The sequence below is a fragment of the Eubalaena glacialis genome, chromosome 19 (genome assembly GCF_028564815.1).
Source record: "Eubalaena glacialis isolate mEubGla1 chromosome 19, mEubGla1.1.hap2.+ XY, whole genome shotgun sequence".
Classification (NCBI taxonomy): domain Eukaryota; kingdom Metazoa; phylum Chordata; class Mammalia; order Artiodactyla; family Balaenidae; genus Eubalaena; species Eubalaena glacialis.
The window spans coordinates 46,753,955-46,772,729 of NC_083734.1; the positions used below are offsets into that span (position 1 = coordinate 46,753,955).

The 18,775-nt window shown below is 57.7% G+C and overlaps 1 protein-coding gene across 1 annotated transcript in view; it reads left to right on the forward strand.

Moving 5' to 3' along the window:
• WNT3 (Wnt family member 3) overlaps positions 1 to 18,501 on the forward strand; it is a 43,800-nt gene extending 25,299 nt beyond the window's left edge. Inside the window, exons 2-4 of the mRNA XM_061176082.1 lie at positions 13,189 to 13,430; positions 17,165 to 17,430; positions 18,022 to 18,501. Of these exons, the coding sequence (XP_061032065.1) occupies positions 13,189 to 13,430; positions 17,165 to 17,430; positions 18,022 to 18,501 (988 nt within the window). The remainder of the gene's footprint in view (positions 1 to 13,188; positions 13,431 to 17,164; positions 17,431 to 18,021) is intronic.
• Positions 18,502 to 18,775: the final 274 nt, after the last annotated feature.

Genomic DNA, 18,775 nt, shown 5'->3' on the forward strand with positions numbered 1-18,775 from the left:
CCGGCCCCGGTCAGGGAGGAGCATGGGCTACCTGGGGCAGCGCCCAGGCTCAGCTGGGAGTTCCTGCAACACCAGGGGTGCCCCAGGCACCACTTTGCGCACCCGGTGCCCAGGACAGGGCCTGGCCTACCATGAATATTTGTTGAGTTGAAGACACAGGGCTTTCAGAGGAGCCCTAGGGAGCCACTGTGAGAGTGAACTCCCATCCAAGCAGCTCTGATTTCCATGTTCCCTCCTGGGCTTCTTCCTAAGATTCAGATAAAGGATTTCCAGACGGTGGAAGCAGCAGCTGTGTGAAAATGCCCAGAGAACCAGTGCAGCCATCACCTGCCCTCAGCTTGTCCTGGTGATAGCCTGTGGGATTTGGGGGAGGTGAGGAGGTCGGGGTAATCAGGTGGAGCCGCTCAGTGTGGCAGAAGGAGGAGGTGTGCTGGGCCTGTTAGTGAACCAAGCGCTCTGCCCACCCAGCCTACAAATATGAAAGAAATGGTTCCTCCTCTCAAAAAACTGTTTTAGTGGAAAAACAGAGCGTCAATGGACAATTCAATGGAAAGTGTCTAAGTTTCCCCCTGAGGTATATATAAGACATGGGAAATACCCAGAGGGAACAGTTTAAACTAGACACATTAAGAGGGGCTTTTTTTTTTTTATTTATGGCTGTGTTGGGTCTTCGTTTCTGCGCGAGGGACTTCTCTAGTTGCGGCAAGCGGGGTCCACTCTTCATCGCGGTGCGCGGGCCTCTCACTATCGTGGCCTCTCTTGTTGTGGAGCACAGGCTCCAGATGCGCAGGCTCAGTAGTTGTGGCTTACGGGCCCAGTTGCTCCGCGGCATTTGGGATCTTCCCAGACCAGGGCTTGAACCCGTGTCCCCTGCATTGGCAGGCAGATTCTCAACCACTGCACCACCAGGGAAGCCCAAGAGGGGCTTTTAAAATTGGATCTTGATGGATGAATAGGAGCCCAAAGTAAATAAGAGGGCTGGGCAGGCTATGTCTTATCTTTTGCCAGAACTGGGCTTGAAGGGTAAAGCAGTCTCGGAACCCAGCAAAATCCCAGCCTGGGAACCAGCAGGCTTGCCTTCTTAGGACAAGCAACCTAACCCGGTAAGGCCTTCATTTTTCCATCTGTAAAATGGAAAGCTAATCTCTGCCTTATATAACTTAGGGGCTGGAGGAGTTGGGCAGTGGAGAAGTATTATACAACTAAAATGAGCTAAAAATGCAAACATGGTTTAGGAAAAGTTTAAATTAGAATTCTCATTGGTGGAGTGTGAGGCGAAGAAAAATGGCAGCAGTCCAGGCGTAAAGGATGTCCAAGCCAAACTCACCTTTAAGGCCCAGCTCAAAGGTCGCCCCTTCAAAGGCGTATCCCCTGCTTTTTTCGGTCTCCCTCCCCTCAGCACTCCCATTCCTCATGGTGTCCACTCCACGGAGTGAGACGGGATTTCTCACACTCTGCTGCTGACCATGCTCATCTGCGGGAATGTCTCTCTGGCACTGGGGCAGGGGCCTCTGAGGAGGGTGGAGGCTGTGTTTATGCACACGAGGCACGTGATGCACGTGTACTGAACGGAGCCCCAGCCCTCGGACCGGAGCCTTCAAGAAGGAACTGTGGGGCTTCCCTGGTGGCGCAGTGGTTAAGAATCCGCCTGCCAATGCAGGGGACACGGGTTCGAGCCCTGGTCCGGGAGGATCCCACATGCCGCGGAGCAACTAAGCCCGTGCGCCACAACTACTGAGCCCACGCGCTGCATCTACTGAAGCCCACGTGCTCTAGAGCCTGTGCTCAGCAACAAGAGAAGCCCGCGCACCGCAACAGAGAGTAGCCCCCGCTCGCCGCAACTAGAGAAAGCCCGTGCGCAACAACGAGGACCCAACGCAGCCAAAAATAATAAATAAATAAAAATAAATAAATTTATCAAAAACAAAAAGAAAGAAGAAGGAACTGCGTGGTGGAAGGGAAGCAGAGTTGTGGCTGGGGGCGTCTCAGGCCTGGGCTGTGCTCCCTGCACTGTCTCCAGCCTGGAGGTACCCTGGGCGAGTCTGGGCTTCAGCTGGAACTGGACCAGATAGCGGCCAAGGTCCCACCAACCTGGACGTTGTGCGGCCTGGTACTGTGATAGAGTAACTAAGGCCCATGGCCTCTCACAGAAGGCTTTAAAGCCCCTCTAGGGCATCTCATGTCCCTCCCCCACCCCGCCTGCTCCAGCTAGCAAGAGACGGCAGGGGAACCTTCTCAGGCTGACACTTTCGTTCCCCAGGCTTTTATCAAGCATCTACCTTTGTACCCAGTGAGCACCCCAGAGACCTGGTCCCACCATGGTTTCTAGAATGCTCAGCGTCTCTCAAGTTGCTAAGACTGGACTTGTTTGGAGAGAAGCCATTTGGCAGAAGTATCCTGAACCCCACGCCAGTCATTTAACGTCTTCAGGCCCCAGTTGCCTCCACTGTGAAACAGCATAACCAGCTGTGCGGATCTGGGGGCAGAGGCTGGGCCGCAGCTTCCAGCTCTGAAGGGTCAGGACTCGACTGAACAAGTGTGATGTGGTTTTGTTTTGTTTTTTTAAATTATTTTATTTATTTATTTTTGGCTGTGTTGGGTCTTCGTTGCTGCGCATGGGCTTTCTCTAGTTGCGGGGAGCGGGGGCTACTCTCTGTTGCGGTGCGCTGGCTTCTCATTGAGGTGGTTTCTCTTGTTGCGGAGCACGGGCTCTAGGCATGCAGGCTTCAGTAGTTGCGGTGCGCGGGCTCAGTAGTTGTGGCTCGCGGGCTCTAGAGCACAGGCTCAGTAGTTGTGGCACACGGGCTTAGTTGCTCTGTGGCATGTGGGATCTTCCCGGACCAGGGCTTGAACCCTGTGTCCCCTGCATTTGCAGGCGGATTCTTAACCACTGCGCCACCAGGGAAGCCCGTGACGTGGTTTAAAGGGCTCGCCTGTGAGTTCCGAAGTGCTCGGCGAAGCCGGTGCACTTGGGAGCGCATCCCTCTGTGGTCACCTGGAAACACTGTCCGCCAGGGGTCTTGGTGCCCCTCAGGAGACCCTTTGGGGGTCTGAGGAGTGAGGCCCTGGGCCCCCTTTCACTTCTCTCTGGACACCCACCTGGGCTCAGGCCCAGTCTTCCCAGCCTAATACCTGCCTGAAGGAAGACGCCGAGAGCTCGTGTGTCCTCTCGGTGCCGAGGGAGGACACAGCCCTGAGGACCCAAGCTGGAGCCGCTGACTGGCCAGAGAGGCAGGCGCCCCTCCCCCTTCTCCAAGGCCTCTGTCCCCCTGCTTCCTCCCAGTTCTCACCTCCTTTTCCTCCTCCCCAGGTCTGACCATCCCGCTCTGTGCCACCCCCCTCCCCCTGCAATTTGGCTGAAGGGGACGATCCCTCTCCCTTACCTCCTCCCCTTCTCCACTCTGATCAACTCCACTTTCCTATGAAATTGAGAAGGAAAAAAAAACCCTAACGCTCACAACACAACAAAAAACAGGTTTCAACATTTTACAGGTTTCAACATTTTTCAGGCCGCCTTGTCACATCTTATCAGATCAGCCAGGAGCCTCAGGCCAGGCACTCTGGGAGCCGCTTTGGAGAACAGAAGCTGTAACATTCCAGCCGAGGCCCTGCCCCACCCTCTGCACCCCTCTCTTCCCTCCCCCCTCCCCACCTTCTTCTCCCCAAAGAAACGTCCCGCAGGGCCCGCCCCTCCCTCTTACTGGGAACTCCACAAGACCTTGGCTTTGAGTGTCCCCCACTCGCTTCTGTCCCTCCCACGGCCGTGGTCCCTCTGAGCTCTCAGGTGGTCTGAGGTGCCCACTCGGTCCTGAAAGGTGGCTTTTAGAAGTTGGGCAGCAGAGGGGAGTTGTCATAGCCACTCACAGAGTGCACAAGTGGCCACTTGGCCAGTAGGGCCCTGAGTTGTGCTGGAGAGTTTAGGGCACTGTGGCCAGTCCTCAGGGGCTGCTGCCAATGGGAGGGAACGGCTTTTTACTTTGGTTCCATTTGTGGGGGGATGTGTGGGTTTTGTCACCCGTGGCGATGCGGACTGCTGGCCTGGAATACCCCCTTTCCCTCACATTCACACCAGTACAGAGCGACAGATCCAGGAAGTGCTGACCGAAGTCCAAAGGGCCAGATTTCAGCCAAGACAACCTGAGGGAGCGACCCAGATCCTGGGTCCCAGGGCGAGTGGGACGAGCTCCCCACTGTGAGCACAGAGAGGTCCCTCCATCCCCACCCCGCAGGAGGACACGGCTGTGAACTGAAGGCTTAGGATGCATCCCAAGCGCTCACCCGGGGGGGGGGGGGACAAAACTGGAAGAGTGAAAGAGCAGAGGAAAGGAAGGAAGGAAGGGCGTGGTGACTCGCTCTGTCCAAGTCTATTGGCTGCACATCTCCTGATCAGGAATACCGGCAAGAAAACAGACCCGGGTGCTTGGTGCCCATGTTGGCTGAGCCCAGCCCAACCAGCCTGCCTCCTGCGGGGTTTTGGAAAAGCCCTCCCCACCTCTTGGCCTGAAATTCTAGCCCCCCTGGTGTGAGGGCCCGGTCTCCACCCTCGTGCCCTCCCTCCCTCCTTCCCTTGGCACATGGCATCCACCGCCGCCACCATGAGGCTCCCCAATTGTCTCACCCTTTTTCCAGATGCCCCCTAGGGGAGACAAGACCTCGAGTATTATTCAACTATTAGCTCCAGGACAGATTTCCAGATCTGAACTTCTAGCCTTGGTCTTTCTCTTGGGCTCCAGCTCTGCACCTCTGGTGCTGTCTGGACCTGGGTACCTGCAGGTCTCACCAGCCCCACAAACTTCCTCTTTTTTCCCAAGACTGCTTTGCCGCTTACGTTCCCTTTCTTGGTTGACAGCATCTCCATCTTTCTGGTCATCCTGGCTCAAAATCTTGGTCATCCTTTCCTCCTTCCTGTTGGTTCCATGTGACCCATCCTTACTCACTGCTTCTGTTCTTTGTTTTTTTTTTTAATTTATTTAATTTATTTTTTTGGCTGTGTCGGGTCTTAGTTGGGGTGCACGGGCTCCAGGGCACATGGGCTCTGTAGTTTGTGGCCTGCGGGCTCTCTAGTTGAGGCGCGCGAGCTCAGTAGGTGTGGTATGCGGTCTTAGTTGCCCTGCAGCATGTGGGATCTTAGGTCGGGATCGAACCCACGTCCCTTGCATTGGAAGGCGGATTCTTAACTGCTGGACCACCAGGGAAGTCCCTTCCTCTCTGCTTCTAAGGCCACTGTCCTGAGACCCAGAGCCACAGGCCCTGCTAAACTAAATGGGAGGTGCTTGGGCCCCAGCCCAAAGAGGCTCACCCCAGACCCCTGAAACCTGTCCCCCTGGGGGACTGTAATACGCAGACAGGCCTGAGACTCTCCTTAGCATAAAGTGTCACCCCAGCCACCTCACCCCCACTCCTTTCCCAGCCTTGGGTCTTTTAGTGCCCATCTCCTGGCCCCATTCTGCAGTTAGACGTTGTCTAACAGATTAATATTCCAAAGCCTAGCTCAGGAACCTTCAAGGGCTACACACGTCGCCAGAGTAAAGCTTGGCACTCAGGGCCCCCTTCCCCTCCTCTGCTCCTTTGTAAGGTCCCTGGACTCCAGCTGGGGTGGACCCGCCGCTGTTCTCTCCCACCTCTTGCCTGGGGCTCTTCCCTGGCACCCCAGTTCCCCCTGAGGGAGCCCCAGCCATCCTTCGCCAGCTCAGCGCCTGCCCTTCCAGCGTGCCTTCATGGTCATCACTGCCTGGGACTCACTCGCCCCTCTTCCAGGATGCCCCTGCTCTTACCATGTGCTTTCTGGAATGAGGGTTACTTGGGTGCTAAGCTACAGGTGCCTGGGGACCCTTTGTCACTCATGGCACACATGGCACCCAGACCTAGTAGGTGCTGGAGAAACGCTTGTTGGTCTGTAATTGACGGATGCCTTCTGGTCTGGGTACCCCATGGGTGTGGCTCAGTTCATCTCCATGTTTCCAGTGCTTGGCACTCTACCCGATTCAGTCATCACTTAAATGTGTGTTGAGTGAATAGGTGGGGAATGAATTTGTTTACCAAGGGAAGACTTTAACCTACTCTCCTAAGGGCAGGCATCTCTATGCACTCCATATGTTTATTGCTCTTGGGGTCCCAGGCTGGATGGCTGGGGCTCAATCAAGATGGGAAACCCAGCAGGAGGCCTGGGCCTCCCAGGCTCACAGTCTCTTGCAGTTGCTTCTTCATTGACTCCTCTCTGGACCTTGGGTCCCAGCTCAGTGTGTGGATCCTTTCTACCCTCACCCTTCCCTTCGTGTGTGTAAACAAGGGTGGCCCTGTAGCTCTTCTTGGGACACATGAGAACCAGAGGACCCATCCATGTCTACTGAGTGAATGAACCAGCTGCTGACGGGAAAGGTCCAGGGAGATGTTGATGAAAGGCATCTGCTGGGGTATCTAGGCCTGCTCTGAGGACTACGGGACCACGTGCGCCCTTTGGACTCAGAAGCAACTCCTTCCCCTTGGCTCGCACTGAGATGGGTTCAGGGTTGGGTTGGGAGGGTGTAGAGCTGTGCTTAGCACCCATGGGGCCCACGTGTGCTCCAGGGAGGACAAGCGGATGGGTAGAAAAAAGCGGTAGCTTGTGACTCTTGACCTAAGTCCCTCCTCTTGCTTTGTCACAAGCTCCCTGCCAAAGCACCAGGGTGAGTGGCCCTTGCCACTTGTGTTTAAGCTCTTTGGAAGTTCCAGGAGTTGGGTGCATCAGGGCCCACTAGGCCCTGCCCCTGCCCTCCCCCACCCCACTGGGTACATGTGCCCTTGAACTTGTCAGGCTCCCCTCATGATGTCCACCAGCCCTGAGTGGCCTCTTGAGCTAAGTAGAAAGGTAGTAGCCTTGAGTTCCAAGGCCAATGCTGGATCTTTACTTTCTGCCCATTTTCAAGATTTTCTTTCCCCTTCTGGAAGTTTCCATCTTGCCCCAGGCCAGGGTTGGGCCCCTCTGGACCCAGGAACAGGAAGGCCATTTGTCCAGTACTGTCCAGGAGCCAGCTGGTAGAGCACCAAGCACTGGGCTATTGTTTCCAGAAACACGGTGGTCACTCTGGAGGAAAGAGACAAAGGACCACAAAGGAGGTGGTTCTGATTCCTCCCTTTTTCTATCTCCTTCCCTTCCTCCTGAACTCATCGCAGTCAGCTTAAGAGGCACCAGTTCTTTGGGTCAGCATCTTAAGGTGGCCTGTCTGGGGCTAGCAGAGATGGTTAGTCCTCGCCATTGGAAAAGGTGAGGCCAAGGGGACCATGACTCCAAGAAAGGCATGACTGGGGGAGGCTTGGCCACGGAGCTCACCCTGAGACTGGAGAGCAGAGGTGGGGACCCTGGAGCCTTTCCCTGGGCTGCACCCTTGGATCCACCTTCCACAGCCCCGCCCATATGTGACTGTGTGACCTGGGAAAATAACAAACTCTCTCTGGGTCTCAGTCTTCCCATCCAGAGGAGGAGGGGATTAGCTAAGACCAGTGGTTCTCAGGCTGCATCCTGCAGAGGGGCCGTAGGTGAGAGCAGGGGGAAAGTCAAGGGATAGGTCTCTGGGCCCCTGCCCTTTTTTTTTTTTTTTCCTTCAATTTAACCATTTTCAAGTGTACAAATCAGTGGCATCAAGTAGGTTTGCAGTGTTGTCCAACCATCACCACTATCTGTTTCCAGAACTTTTCATCGTCCCAAACAGAAACTCATAGTCATTAAGCTGTAACTTCCCCTCCCAGCCCCCAGCTACCTCTCGTCTACTCTTGGTCACTATGAATTTGCCTATTCTTGGTACCTCATGTAAGTGGAATCATACTATATCTGTGCTTCTGTGTCTGGCTTATTTCACTTGGCATAATGTTGTCAGGGTTCATCCATGTTGTAGCATGTGTCAGAGCGTCATTCTTTTTCGTGGCTGAATAATATTCCACGGTATGGATTTACCATGTTTTGTTATCCATTTATCTGCGGATGGACACTCAGGTTGCTTCCACCTTTTGGCTGTTGTGAATAGTGCTGCCATGAACACTGGTGTACAAGTATTGCTTGAATCCCTGCTTTCAATTCTCCAGGATCTATACCTAGGAGTGGAATTGCTGGGTCATATGATGATTCTATCTTTAGCTTTTTGAGGAAGAGTCCCTCTTTTTATCTGTTTTATGTACCGGGGAGGGTGGGGGGAGGATGTATATTAGGAAAAAATGGCTAACAAATAAGAAACACCCTAACCTAGATGACTCCTGAGGCCCCTCCAATCTCTCAAATACTATAATGTTGGAAGAGTCTAAGGTCAAAAATGCAGGAAAGTTTGAGTGCAGGGGAGGGCACCTGGTTGGGTGTAGGGCTCCATCCCACGTGGCTCGTTAAGGGGAGCAGGGCGGGGACGGCACGGTGCGCCCGCTCCCTGCAGCACGTCGTCCCCGCCGGCAGGTCACTGCTGGGTGGACGGCAGAGTCTGTGGGTCCGCGGCGCCACCGTCACTGAACAGGCTGCGCTGCGTGGGACCCTTGTAGGCCTCTCCCTGTATGCTGTGTGCCTCGGCTGGTTCAGCACTGAGGTGGCCCTGTGCTCGCCTTGCAGGCCCACCTCCAGCTTCTGGAGGCCGAAGGCGCCGCGGCTGGCGGTGAAGGGCTTGCTGGGGCTGGGAGGCTGATGAGACCGTCTGTGGCATTTAAGCCTGGCCTGTTTGGAGAGGGGGTTTCAGCCTCAGAGGTCAACATCGAGGCCTCTGGGGCAGCCTGTCGCTGGCTGGCACCTGCCGCCCGTCCGCCTGGCTGCCTGTGTCTGTCCTCAGCCCAGCTGGGCAGTGGGTAGTTGGGTGGAGAATGAGCTGTGGTGGCAGGGCCCTCGGGCCGGGCAGGGCCAGGAGCTGGGTATAAATAGGCCTGGCGGCGCCCTCCACCCTCCCCCTCACCAGCTGCCGGTGCAAGGCAGGTCCCCACCTCCCTTGGGAGCCCAGCCACTGTCTCAGGTCCTAAACGTAGGAACTTCCTCAGCGGAACTGAGGAACCTTGTCCTGTGTGTAGGTGGAACCTCCGGATGCCTGGAGGCCTGGGGAGTTTGGCTGAGGGGCTGCAAGACTGGGGGTGGATCAGACTGGCCTTTTGGGAAGGAGTCGTTCTTTCATTCCTCCCCTGGAGAATCAGCGAGTACCTGGCATGGGCCTGGCCCTTTGGTCGGCCAGGTGTGCTTGTGTGTGTGTGTGTGTGTGTGTCTGGCATGGTGAGAGATGTTGGGGGGGATGGGAGGAGACACAACACAACCTCTATCCTCAGGGAACCCACACTAGCACAGCCAGATGGAACTGGAAACAAGTCATTTCAGCCCTTCGAGATAAGGTCTGAGTGCAGTAGAGGAAAGACGCAGAGGGAGGAGAGGTTACTTCTGTCTGGGGGCCCACGAAATTCTTCAGAATGGAGGCGACCCAGGAGCTGGAGGTTGAAGGATGGGTAAGATGTTTGCCGGGGGCTTGGGCCGCGGAGAGGCGCTCCGGACGGCGGGCCGCTAGTCATCCAGCAGGCCACTCACACTTTGGTACGAAGAACTGAGGAGGATGAGCTCACTGTGTGACCTCCTCCAGGGGAACACGCACTTCACTGATGGGGACAAGGAGCTGTGAGCCAAGTTAACGCGTGTGTGGTGGTGGAATCTCAGACATGAGCATGTGTGGGTAGGAGCCTCAGGGGTCGGGTGGCAGGGCGTGTTTGGGGGAGGGCAGCTATCCTGCAGAAATCAATCCCACGGCCACAGCCCCATTAGCCCCAGCACCAGCCCTCAGAGCTACACCCCCATCCCTAGAGGCCCTTGCTCATCACCGGCAGGATGTCCAGATCTGAGCTGAAATCCTTGAACGGAGCATCCTGGAAAGGTCCCTATGCCCTTGCCCTTTGGGTTACCTTTAACACTCGGCCAGATCACAGATGTCTTTTCAGCCACCCTGGTTAGGACTGAGCTTCCGGGAAAGGGGCCAGCTTTGCATCCTTCCCAGTGATGGATGGGAAGGGGCTCTGAAAATTCCAATGTGCTCTGTCAAGTCAGGGATGGGAGGGCTGAGAAATGAGGTTGATGACATAGCAGGGGACAAAGTGCTGGGGACAGCGCCTAAACACATGGTAACCACCATGACCACCGCGACTTGAGAGCTTCCTATGTGCCAGGAGCTTTCTATCCTTTATCCCTGCCATTATGTCTATTTAATAGATGAAGAAACTGAGGCACGAGGGGTTAAGTAAACTGCTTGAGATCAGCAGCTCGGAAACAGCAGAGCTGGATTTGAATGCAGGCAGCCTGGCTCCAGGTGCACGATGGACCTGGACAGCAGGAAGGAGACAGGGTTTGGTGGGAGGAGAGAAAAGAACTCATCATCCCTGAGGCTGGGAGTTATTCTTGGAGGATATCATCCCTGGAGTCAGACAAACCTATGGTTGCCCAGCTTCTCTGCCTCAGTTTCCTCATCTGTAAAACCGAGATGACAGTACCCACGTCACAGAGCTCTTGTTGAGGATTAAGTGACATGATATCTGTGAAGTGCCTGGCATATAAGTGCTAAATAAATGGTTGTCGTGATGATCGCTAGTGTTGAATGCGACTGCAGAGGAAAGGAAATCTGCTTGGTCAGAGGAGAGATTGCAGCTGTCCAGGAGGAAGGATTCACAGTCAAGGGCTTGGTGCCCCGGAGGGGAGCACAGGGGACCGTGGCATCTCCCTACTGGGAGATGTTTGGGGGACAGCTCTGGCCTTTGCAGCCAGCCAAGCCCTGCCAGCCAGTGCGTAGGGCTTGGGCATTCTGCTGGGCTGGGTACGCCCACCTGGGACCCACTGGGGTGGGGATACTGGTGAAATGAGGGAGCAGGGAGCCGCTCGGAGGGCTGGGATGAGGGGCAGCCTCACTGAGTGGAAATGAAGAGCCAGCCGGGGCTTCCCCACACCCCAGCCCCCCTTCCCTGCAGTGGCACCAGCCTCACCTGGCTCCGTGGATCTGGCTGTGTGGCCTTGGGCGAGCCGCTTCTCTCTGTGGGCCTCTGCTTTCTCATCTGTATAATGGGCTTTGTGCTCTCTAAAGGCATCTCTTGTAGGTTCTTATTCTGATCCAGCTTAGCTTGAGGGTGCCCAGGCCTGCAGAAGTGCCAACGGGTGTAGGGCAAAGGCCGGGAGAGGGCAAGGAAGGAGGAGAGGGACAGAGGATGGGGAAAAGGAAGGGGCCCTGGGGCCCTGGTGTGGTTGGTGAGCAGACCAGTAAATGGGGGACGACATGGGACAGAGCCCCCTGGTGCCAGAGGTGATCGTGACACAGGCCTGACCAGGTTAGAGATTGCAGTGGGTCCAGGAGGCCAGGTTGAAGGAGCGCGTGGGCTCCGCAAGGCCAGTCCATCCCTCTAGGGACAGGCATGGATGGAGGTGCCTGTGGTGGGGGAGACCGGGGGGGGCTCTGGCCGAAGGGGAGGGACACGGAGGCTGGGCAGTGGGTGCCAGGTCTCCCCATGATGCTCTGGGACAGTCAGGGACCAGGCTGGGTATGAGGAGGTGGCAAAGAATCGCCATATTCCTTTAGAGGGGCCCTCATGGCCCACACTCAGAACCAAACCCAGGTGAGGCCATGGGGGTAGAAGCGTCCTCCATCTGGCCTCAGCTCCCCTCTCCAGCTGTCTGCATATAGGGCTTTGGGGCCTAAATGTCAGAGGAGAGAGTGGGAAAGGCCTGGCCTTCTTCCCTTCCTCCTATGATGGCCCAATGCTGAGTCATCTGCACTGAACCCTGGCTCGGTTTCTCTATCCGGTGGTTGCAGAGCCGCTGGGGCAGCTGCAGGGCAGGGCTGGATGTGCTGGTTAAGAGCACGTGGAGAGGCAGCCTGAGCTGGGGCGGGAGGCTCAACTCTGCCGCTGCACAGTCCTGCAGACGTGGGCAGTTTACTTAGCTCCCTGGCCTCAGTTTCCTTGTCAATGAAATGGGATGTTGACGATGACAATGAAGTTCCTACCTCACAGACTTGCTGTGAGGTTTCCATAAGGTAAGAGACATGAGCACTCAGAACTGGTCCAGTACATAATAAATGATAGGTGTTTGATTATCATTATTATCACAATAACCAGTTTATAACTGTAAACAGGGCAGGGGCAGGAGAGGGCAACCTGCAAAGCCCAGTCAGATGCTGTTGTGTCTTGGTGCCCATCAGGGGGTTCTGGGCTGACCTGCTCTATCACTCAGGTTCAGTCTTAAGGCCCAGGGTGCCCACAGGCCAGGCCTGCAGTCACTCCCACCCCTCAGGACCCAGGCAGGCACTGCCCAGAAGGCAGGGTGGTACGTGGTTAGCCCCACATAGATTGCCGGACTACTGACTGAAAAATGAGGGACATTAGAGTGACGTGATTTGATCAAGGTCACTTGCATTGGATGGGGCGAGTACGATCTGAGGTCTTCTCCCTCCTGACCCTGAGCTAGACTTTCATGAAACAAAGCCAAGCTCCAATCTCTGGTCAGAAAAGAGATGGCGCTCCAGAAACTTCTAGGGAGCTGCAAAGATGGTCACAGAGGCCCTGGTGGACAAAGGACAGAGGACCTGGGGAGAGACACTGGGAGGCTCTGGGCTGGGCAGGCATCGTCCTAGGGAAGAGGCTGAGGAGCATTGCCACAGGTGGTGTGTGTGTGTATGTGTGTGTATGAGTGCAAGCTTGCACACATGTGCAAGCTCCCTGCTAGGACTGAGGCTTCTCTACTTTCTGCTTTCTCTGAGATGTGATGGGGGTCAGGCCAGCTCCTGCCATCTTCCTCTCCATAGAGTTTGTTTCCTTCCGATGGATCATTGGAAGTCTCCATGTGGCCCTAGAACTGAAACTCCCAACCTGACCTCTCCCCATCAGGGAAACTGGCCCAGAGCCTGGGAGGGACTTGACCTGGGCCTCTAATACCATCTTTCCATCCAGGGTTCTTTTCATAGTATTGCATTGCCCCCAGGTGCCCCTGCAAACTGGAAATGCCCATGGCAGAGGGCCAACTCCCTGGATCAGAGCTCTGCCCTTCAAGGGACAGTATACACGCAAGGTCAAAGGCAGTGCGTTCAGATGCCGGGTTTCTCAGGGCCATGGCTTCAGGCTCACAGGCCCTCCATGGCTCCACCTACCCTGAGTACTCACGGAGAAGAAACATGCCCACAGTGGGCCGCGTGCTTTGTGCCTGCAGTGCCACTGCCCTCTGTCTGCCCGCAGGTCCCTGGCCCTGGGCCAGCAGTACACATCCCTGGGCTCACAGCCCCTGCTCTGCGGCTCCATCCCAGGCCTGGTCCCCAAGCAACTGCGCTTCTGCCGCAATTACATCGAAATCATGCCCAGCGTGGCCGAGGGCGTGAAGCTGGGCATCCAGGAGTGCCAGCACCAGTTCCGGGGCCGCCGCTGGAACTGCACCACCATCGACGACAGCCTGGCCATCTTCGGGCCCGTCCTCGACAAAGGTACCGTCTCTGGGTGGGTAGGAGGTGCGCGAGAAGGTGGGGGGAGGGCATCAGGACACAGTCACTCTTCCACATCAGGGCGTCTCAGCTCTGAGCCCAGGGTCCCCAGGGGAGGGCGATAAAGCTGGTCACGACCCGTGGCCTCCACAGAAAGTGGGCCAGGTCCCTCTCTGGCCTGACCCAGGCTGTCATCGTGGTTGCCACACCTTCCCAGGTGCTGCTGGGGGCTGGGCAGCCTTGAGATCCCATCCCGAGATCCTAGGGCAGGCTAGGAGGCTGCAGCCTTCCTTTCCTCCTGGCTGGCACAGTGGGTGGCCCCAGGCTTTGATGTGGACTTTGGTGACGTTTTCCCAATGCTGTGTTAAGTGCTATGTAAATCTAGCTTTGGGGTGGGGTGAGAGCATTGTCACCCTTAGGTCCCTCCCATGTAGAAAATTCTGGAGTTGAGGAAGCTGCCTCGTGCTGGTGGCACTGCATTGCCCCCAGGTTCTTCCGTGAGAAGCTTCTGCTGGTCCCTATGCCCCTGCTAGCTGGATATGCCCATGGATTGTGGCGGGGCTAGAGGGTGTGCTGGCTTCTGGGTAACTTGCATCTTGCAACCTGGGAGTCTCATTGGCTGTGTCTCAAATGAATGGGATTCACATTACTTGACTTTGAACATGAAGGCACTGGGAGAGAGGGATGAGAGGCACAACTCTTCCCAAGAAGGGGACTTTGGGGCTGGTGAGTTCTGGGCTGAAGTTGGGCTACTCTTTGAGCAATTGCAGTGTCTAGGAATGTAATGACCCAGCTAGCCTCCCGGGAGCTACCATTCCTTTTCCTCAGCAGCTTGAACCCTCCTCCGGCCACCACCAGGGCTTTGGCACCCAAACGGGTGAACCTGGCCCCCCTCCCTCCTTTTAGAAGAGTTGCATTTACAGCTAGAAAGAAAAGGGATCTGAGAAGCAGCTGGACCTGGGGAAGGGTTGGGGGGGGAGTGGCAGGGAATGAGTGGGGCGAAGCCGACCCCCCATTTTAGAGTGGAGTCCCCCTTTACCTGTGCCTCAGGTGCACCTTGTAAGTCCGACCTACAGGCTATTGTCATGGGGCAGAAGGGCAATTAGCGAATCAATGGATGATGATTCTGCTTACGCTTCTATTACCAAAGCTAATTATTCCTTGTTTACATAAAAGGTTTGGCCTCTAATTGGGGCCAAGTGGCGGTGGTTTGCATTTCAAACCTGATCTTGCCGGTGTGTCAGTCTCCTCGCCTTCCGGTGCCCCACCTCGGGTCAGGTAGCGCTTAATCAAACAGCCTGGCGTCTAGACGCGCTCCCCAAAGCAGGACTCACCTTCTGATTGCTCTTCCCCGCGCGGGACGTTAGCCTGTGAAAACCGGGTCTCTGAGCTTATTATCCCTTCACGTCTGTGTTTAACGTTTTAAATCACCGTTGTAGGTTCTAGGACTTGCCTACATCTCGAAATTGCAAGAGGGCAGCTTTGTGTGGGGGGAGGGAGGGAAGATGTCAGAGACACTGGGAATCTGAGGGAAGCTCTGCGGTCTCCGGGAGGAGGGCCCCCGCATGCACGCGCGCCCCAGCGCCCAGAGCCCGGCGGGAACGGGTTCGAACGCAGCTCTAGGCTCCACGCTCGGGCCCCGCCTCTGGCGAGTCCCCCACCCCTGCCGTGTGGGCCGCCAGGGTAGACCTCTGCCCACGGCTTTGAGACCCAGGGTGGCAGGGAGGCGGTCTGCTCCGGGGCGCGCATCTTCCGCGGACGCCGGGGACCGACTCCCCGGGGCTGGCCCGCCCGGAGCGGAGGCCGGGGCGGGGCTGCAGCCGCGCGCGGGGGGCGCAGGGGTCAGCGGCCGGAAGGCGCGAGGCTGCGACGGCGGGGTGCGGGCGGCGGGGGATCGCGGTCCCCGGGCGGGGCGGGCGGCCCGGAGGGGCTTAGGCGGCTTGAAAAGGGGCCCGAGAGCCGCCCCCCACCGCGCGGCCCGGCCCCGCGCCCGCTGCGGCCGCCGAGCCATTCACACGCCCTCTGGCCATTCGGCGCGGCGCGGGGGCGGGGGGCGCAGCTTCAATGGGGATTTCGCGGGCCGGCGCCGGGGCCGGGGGCGCGGCCCGGCCGCGGGAGCCGCCCGTTGCTACGCGGTGGCGGCCGGCCCGGCGGCCCGGGCCCGGCGGCCGCATTATGCGGGTAATGCGGTGTGACACCGCGCGAACAAAGGCGGATTGAGCGGCCCAGCGGGCCCCGCCGGACGGGGACCAGCACAGCAGGGCTGTCAGCGCCGCTCCCAGGCTAATCCCCGCCCCGCCCCCGCCGCCCCCGCCGCCCCCGCGTCCCCGGGGCTGGGAACCGAGCGCGGCCCGGGGCCCGGGCGCCGCAGCCGCCGCGAGAGGCCGCGGGCCGGCCGGAAGCGCGGCGCTCGCCCTCGGCGCCCCGGCCCCCGGGTCGCTGAGGGGTGGGCAGCCGGGGCCGGGGTCGGAGCCGGGGCGCAGCGCCTCAGGCCTCGGCCGCCCTCTGTCGCAGTCGGCGCTGGCTGCGCGGGTCCACTGCCCAGGCGGGGCCCGCTCCCACTCCCCGCCGGCCTGCTCTGGAAGGGGGATGCACCCTTCTCTGCAGGTGGCCCACGAGGGCCCCGGGGCCTCTGAAGAGACGGCAGTGGCCAAGAGGGGTTACCAGGCTCCCTCGTCCGCCGAGCTGCCCTCAGCGCTCAGGACCAGAGCCACAACCCAGGAAAGGAGGCATCCAGGCCAGCAGCCCGGCGTTTTGCAACCTGCCTGGCCTTGGGCAGGTCATCTCCCTGCTCTGGGTTCCTCACCAGTAAGGGGAGAGATGGTTGGACTGCAGGTCTTTCAGGCCTTTGCCTCCGTAGTTGTCACTGTCTGTATCTGCTAAATGGGCCTGTAATAAGACTTTCTGTCTCATAGGGGTGAGAGGATTAAATGGGGTAAAGCACATGAAGGGCACAATCTGGTGCATACCTAGCACTCAAAGGTAGTTATCATTATAATGACGTCAGCAGGGTGGGGGGAATCTCTTCTTTCTCTTTGCTGGACTCTGGGGCAGAAGCAGGGAAGTGCCCTGTGTCCCTCCATCCTCCCGGGAGGGGCTTGGCCGTCTCAGTCCAAAACCTTGGCTTTGTCTGGATGGAGGACAGGAGAATGGAAGGGGGAAGCTGACATGCTGACCACTGCACTCCTGGTCAGGAACTCTGGTGGCAGAGGGAAGTTGTACCCATTTTACAAAAAGGGTAACTGAGGCTCAGAAAAGGAAAGGGTCTGCCCATGTGCATCCAGGTGGGCAATGGGTGGACTTGGGTAGGTTTAGGCTGTAGGTTCCCAGGTCTCTCTCCCCACAGACCTCAGGCTCTCTCAGGAGTGGGAGGGCCCGGGCCTGTGCTGGGATTTCCAATTTGGGAAGGTGGAGGGCAGGGGGGCCTGGGCTCAGGACAGATCAAGGCCACCTTATCTCTTCAGCAACCTGCCAGAGTTGTCTTTCCACCCCTGTTTCTAACAGGCTCTACTCTGCCAGCTGTTAAAGCCCTGGGTTAATCAGTTAGCAGCTCTGGGCCTCAGTTTGTTCATCTGTAAACTGGGGATACCCACTAGGGGCTAGGCCAACCAAAGAGGAAAAGGCACTTCTTCTCTCTTGGGGCTGCCGAGCCCCTTTTCGCAGCTGGGGAAGTCAAGGCAGGGCAGCCGCGTCCCAGGACCCGGCCTGAGTAGTGCCTCCCAATGCCTTCCCCACAGCCACCCGCGAATCGGCCTTCGTGCACGCCATCGCCTCAGCCGGCGTGGCCTTCGCCGTCACACGCTCCTGTGCCGAAGGCACCTCCACCATCTGTGGCTGCGACTCGCATCATAAAGGGCCTCCCGGCGAGGGCTGGAAGTGGGGCGGCTGCAGCGAGGACGCCGACTTCGGGGTGCTTGTGTCCCGGGAGTTCGCGGACGCACGTGAGAACAGGCCGGATGCGCGCTCGGCCATGAACAAGCACAACAACGAGGCTGGCCGCACGGTGAGCCCTGGCCGCCCTCACCCCAGCCCTGCCCAAGACCCCTTCCCGGACCTGTCCCTGCCCCTCCCTGTGGCCCTTGTGCATTGCCGGCTCCCTGCTCTCCTCTTTCCCCCTCCTTTCTCCTCGGACTGCTCCCGGTCCCCACCCCCACCCCACCCTGGGGATGCGCAGCCCGCGAGCGCAGGTACCAGCCAGGGCATCCGGTGCACTTCAGCTGCCTGTGTAAGGCTTTGAGACCCATGGACCTGGCTTTGAATTCAGCCTCCATCCTTTCCTATGGTTGCTTGACCTAGGGCTACTCACTTAAGCTCCCAGCCTCTTTCCCTATCTGTTACACGGGAATAACAATCCTTATTTCCTAGGGCTTTGAGAAGTGGATGTGATTTCTGCCAGTGCTTGGGGTGTGAAGGGGAGGGAAACAACGGTCATCACTCTTTAGGTCTGAGCCTCAGTCCCCAGTCAGTTCTCATCCTGGCCTAGTGTCGGAATAGAGAAGGCTTCAGCGATGGGGGTGGGTGGGGCAGAGTGGGAGGGCCTGTCGTGCTCCCAGGTGGGGTCAGTCTGGGGACCAGCTGCTACTCCTCTTCCCAGACCATCCTGGACCACATGCACCTCAAGTGCAAGTGCCACGGGCTGTCGGGCAGCTGCGAGGTCAAGACCTGCTGGTGGGCCCAGCCTGACTTCCGCGCCATCGGGGACTTCCTCAAGGACAAGTACGACAGCGCCTCGGAGATGGTGGTGGAGAAGCACCGGGAGTCCCGTGGCTGGGTGGAGACCCTCCGCGCCAAGTACGCACTCTTCAAGCCGCCCACTGAGAGGGACCTGGTCTACTACGAGAACTCCCCCAACTTTTGCGAGCCCAACCCCGAGACAGGCTCCTTCGGCACCAGGGACCGGACTTGCAATGTCACCTCCCACGGCATCGATGGCTGCGACCTGCTCTGCTGCGGCCGCGGCCACAACACAAGGACGGAGAAGCGGAAGGAGAAGTGCCACTGCATCTTCCACTGGTGCTGCTACGTGAGCTGCCAGGAGTGTATCCGCATCTACGATGTGCACACCTGCAAGTAGGGAGCCAGGTAGGGTGGCCCGGTGGGGAGGCTGGGGTGCCTTGGTGCAGGGCACTGGGTTTGCCTGTCTACTCTTCTTGGCAACCCTGTTCTGTTTCTGAGCGGTCCAGGACACATGTTTCCAAAGCCAAGGTAGGAAGCCAGGATTTCCCAAGCTTCAGTGGGAATGGTCCTTGGGCAGTGTCTTGGTGGATTACACAAAGCACAGATAATAACCAAGTGTGTGCACACGAGGCTGCAATCGATTAAATTCGTGTACAAGTTAGTAAATTAGG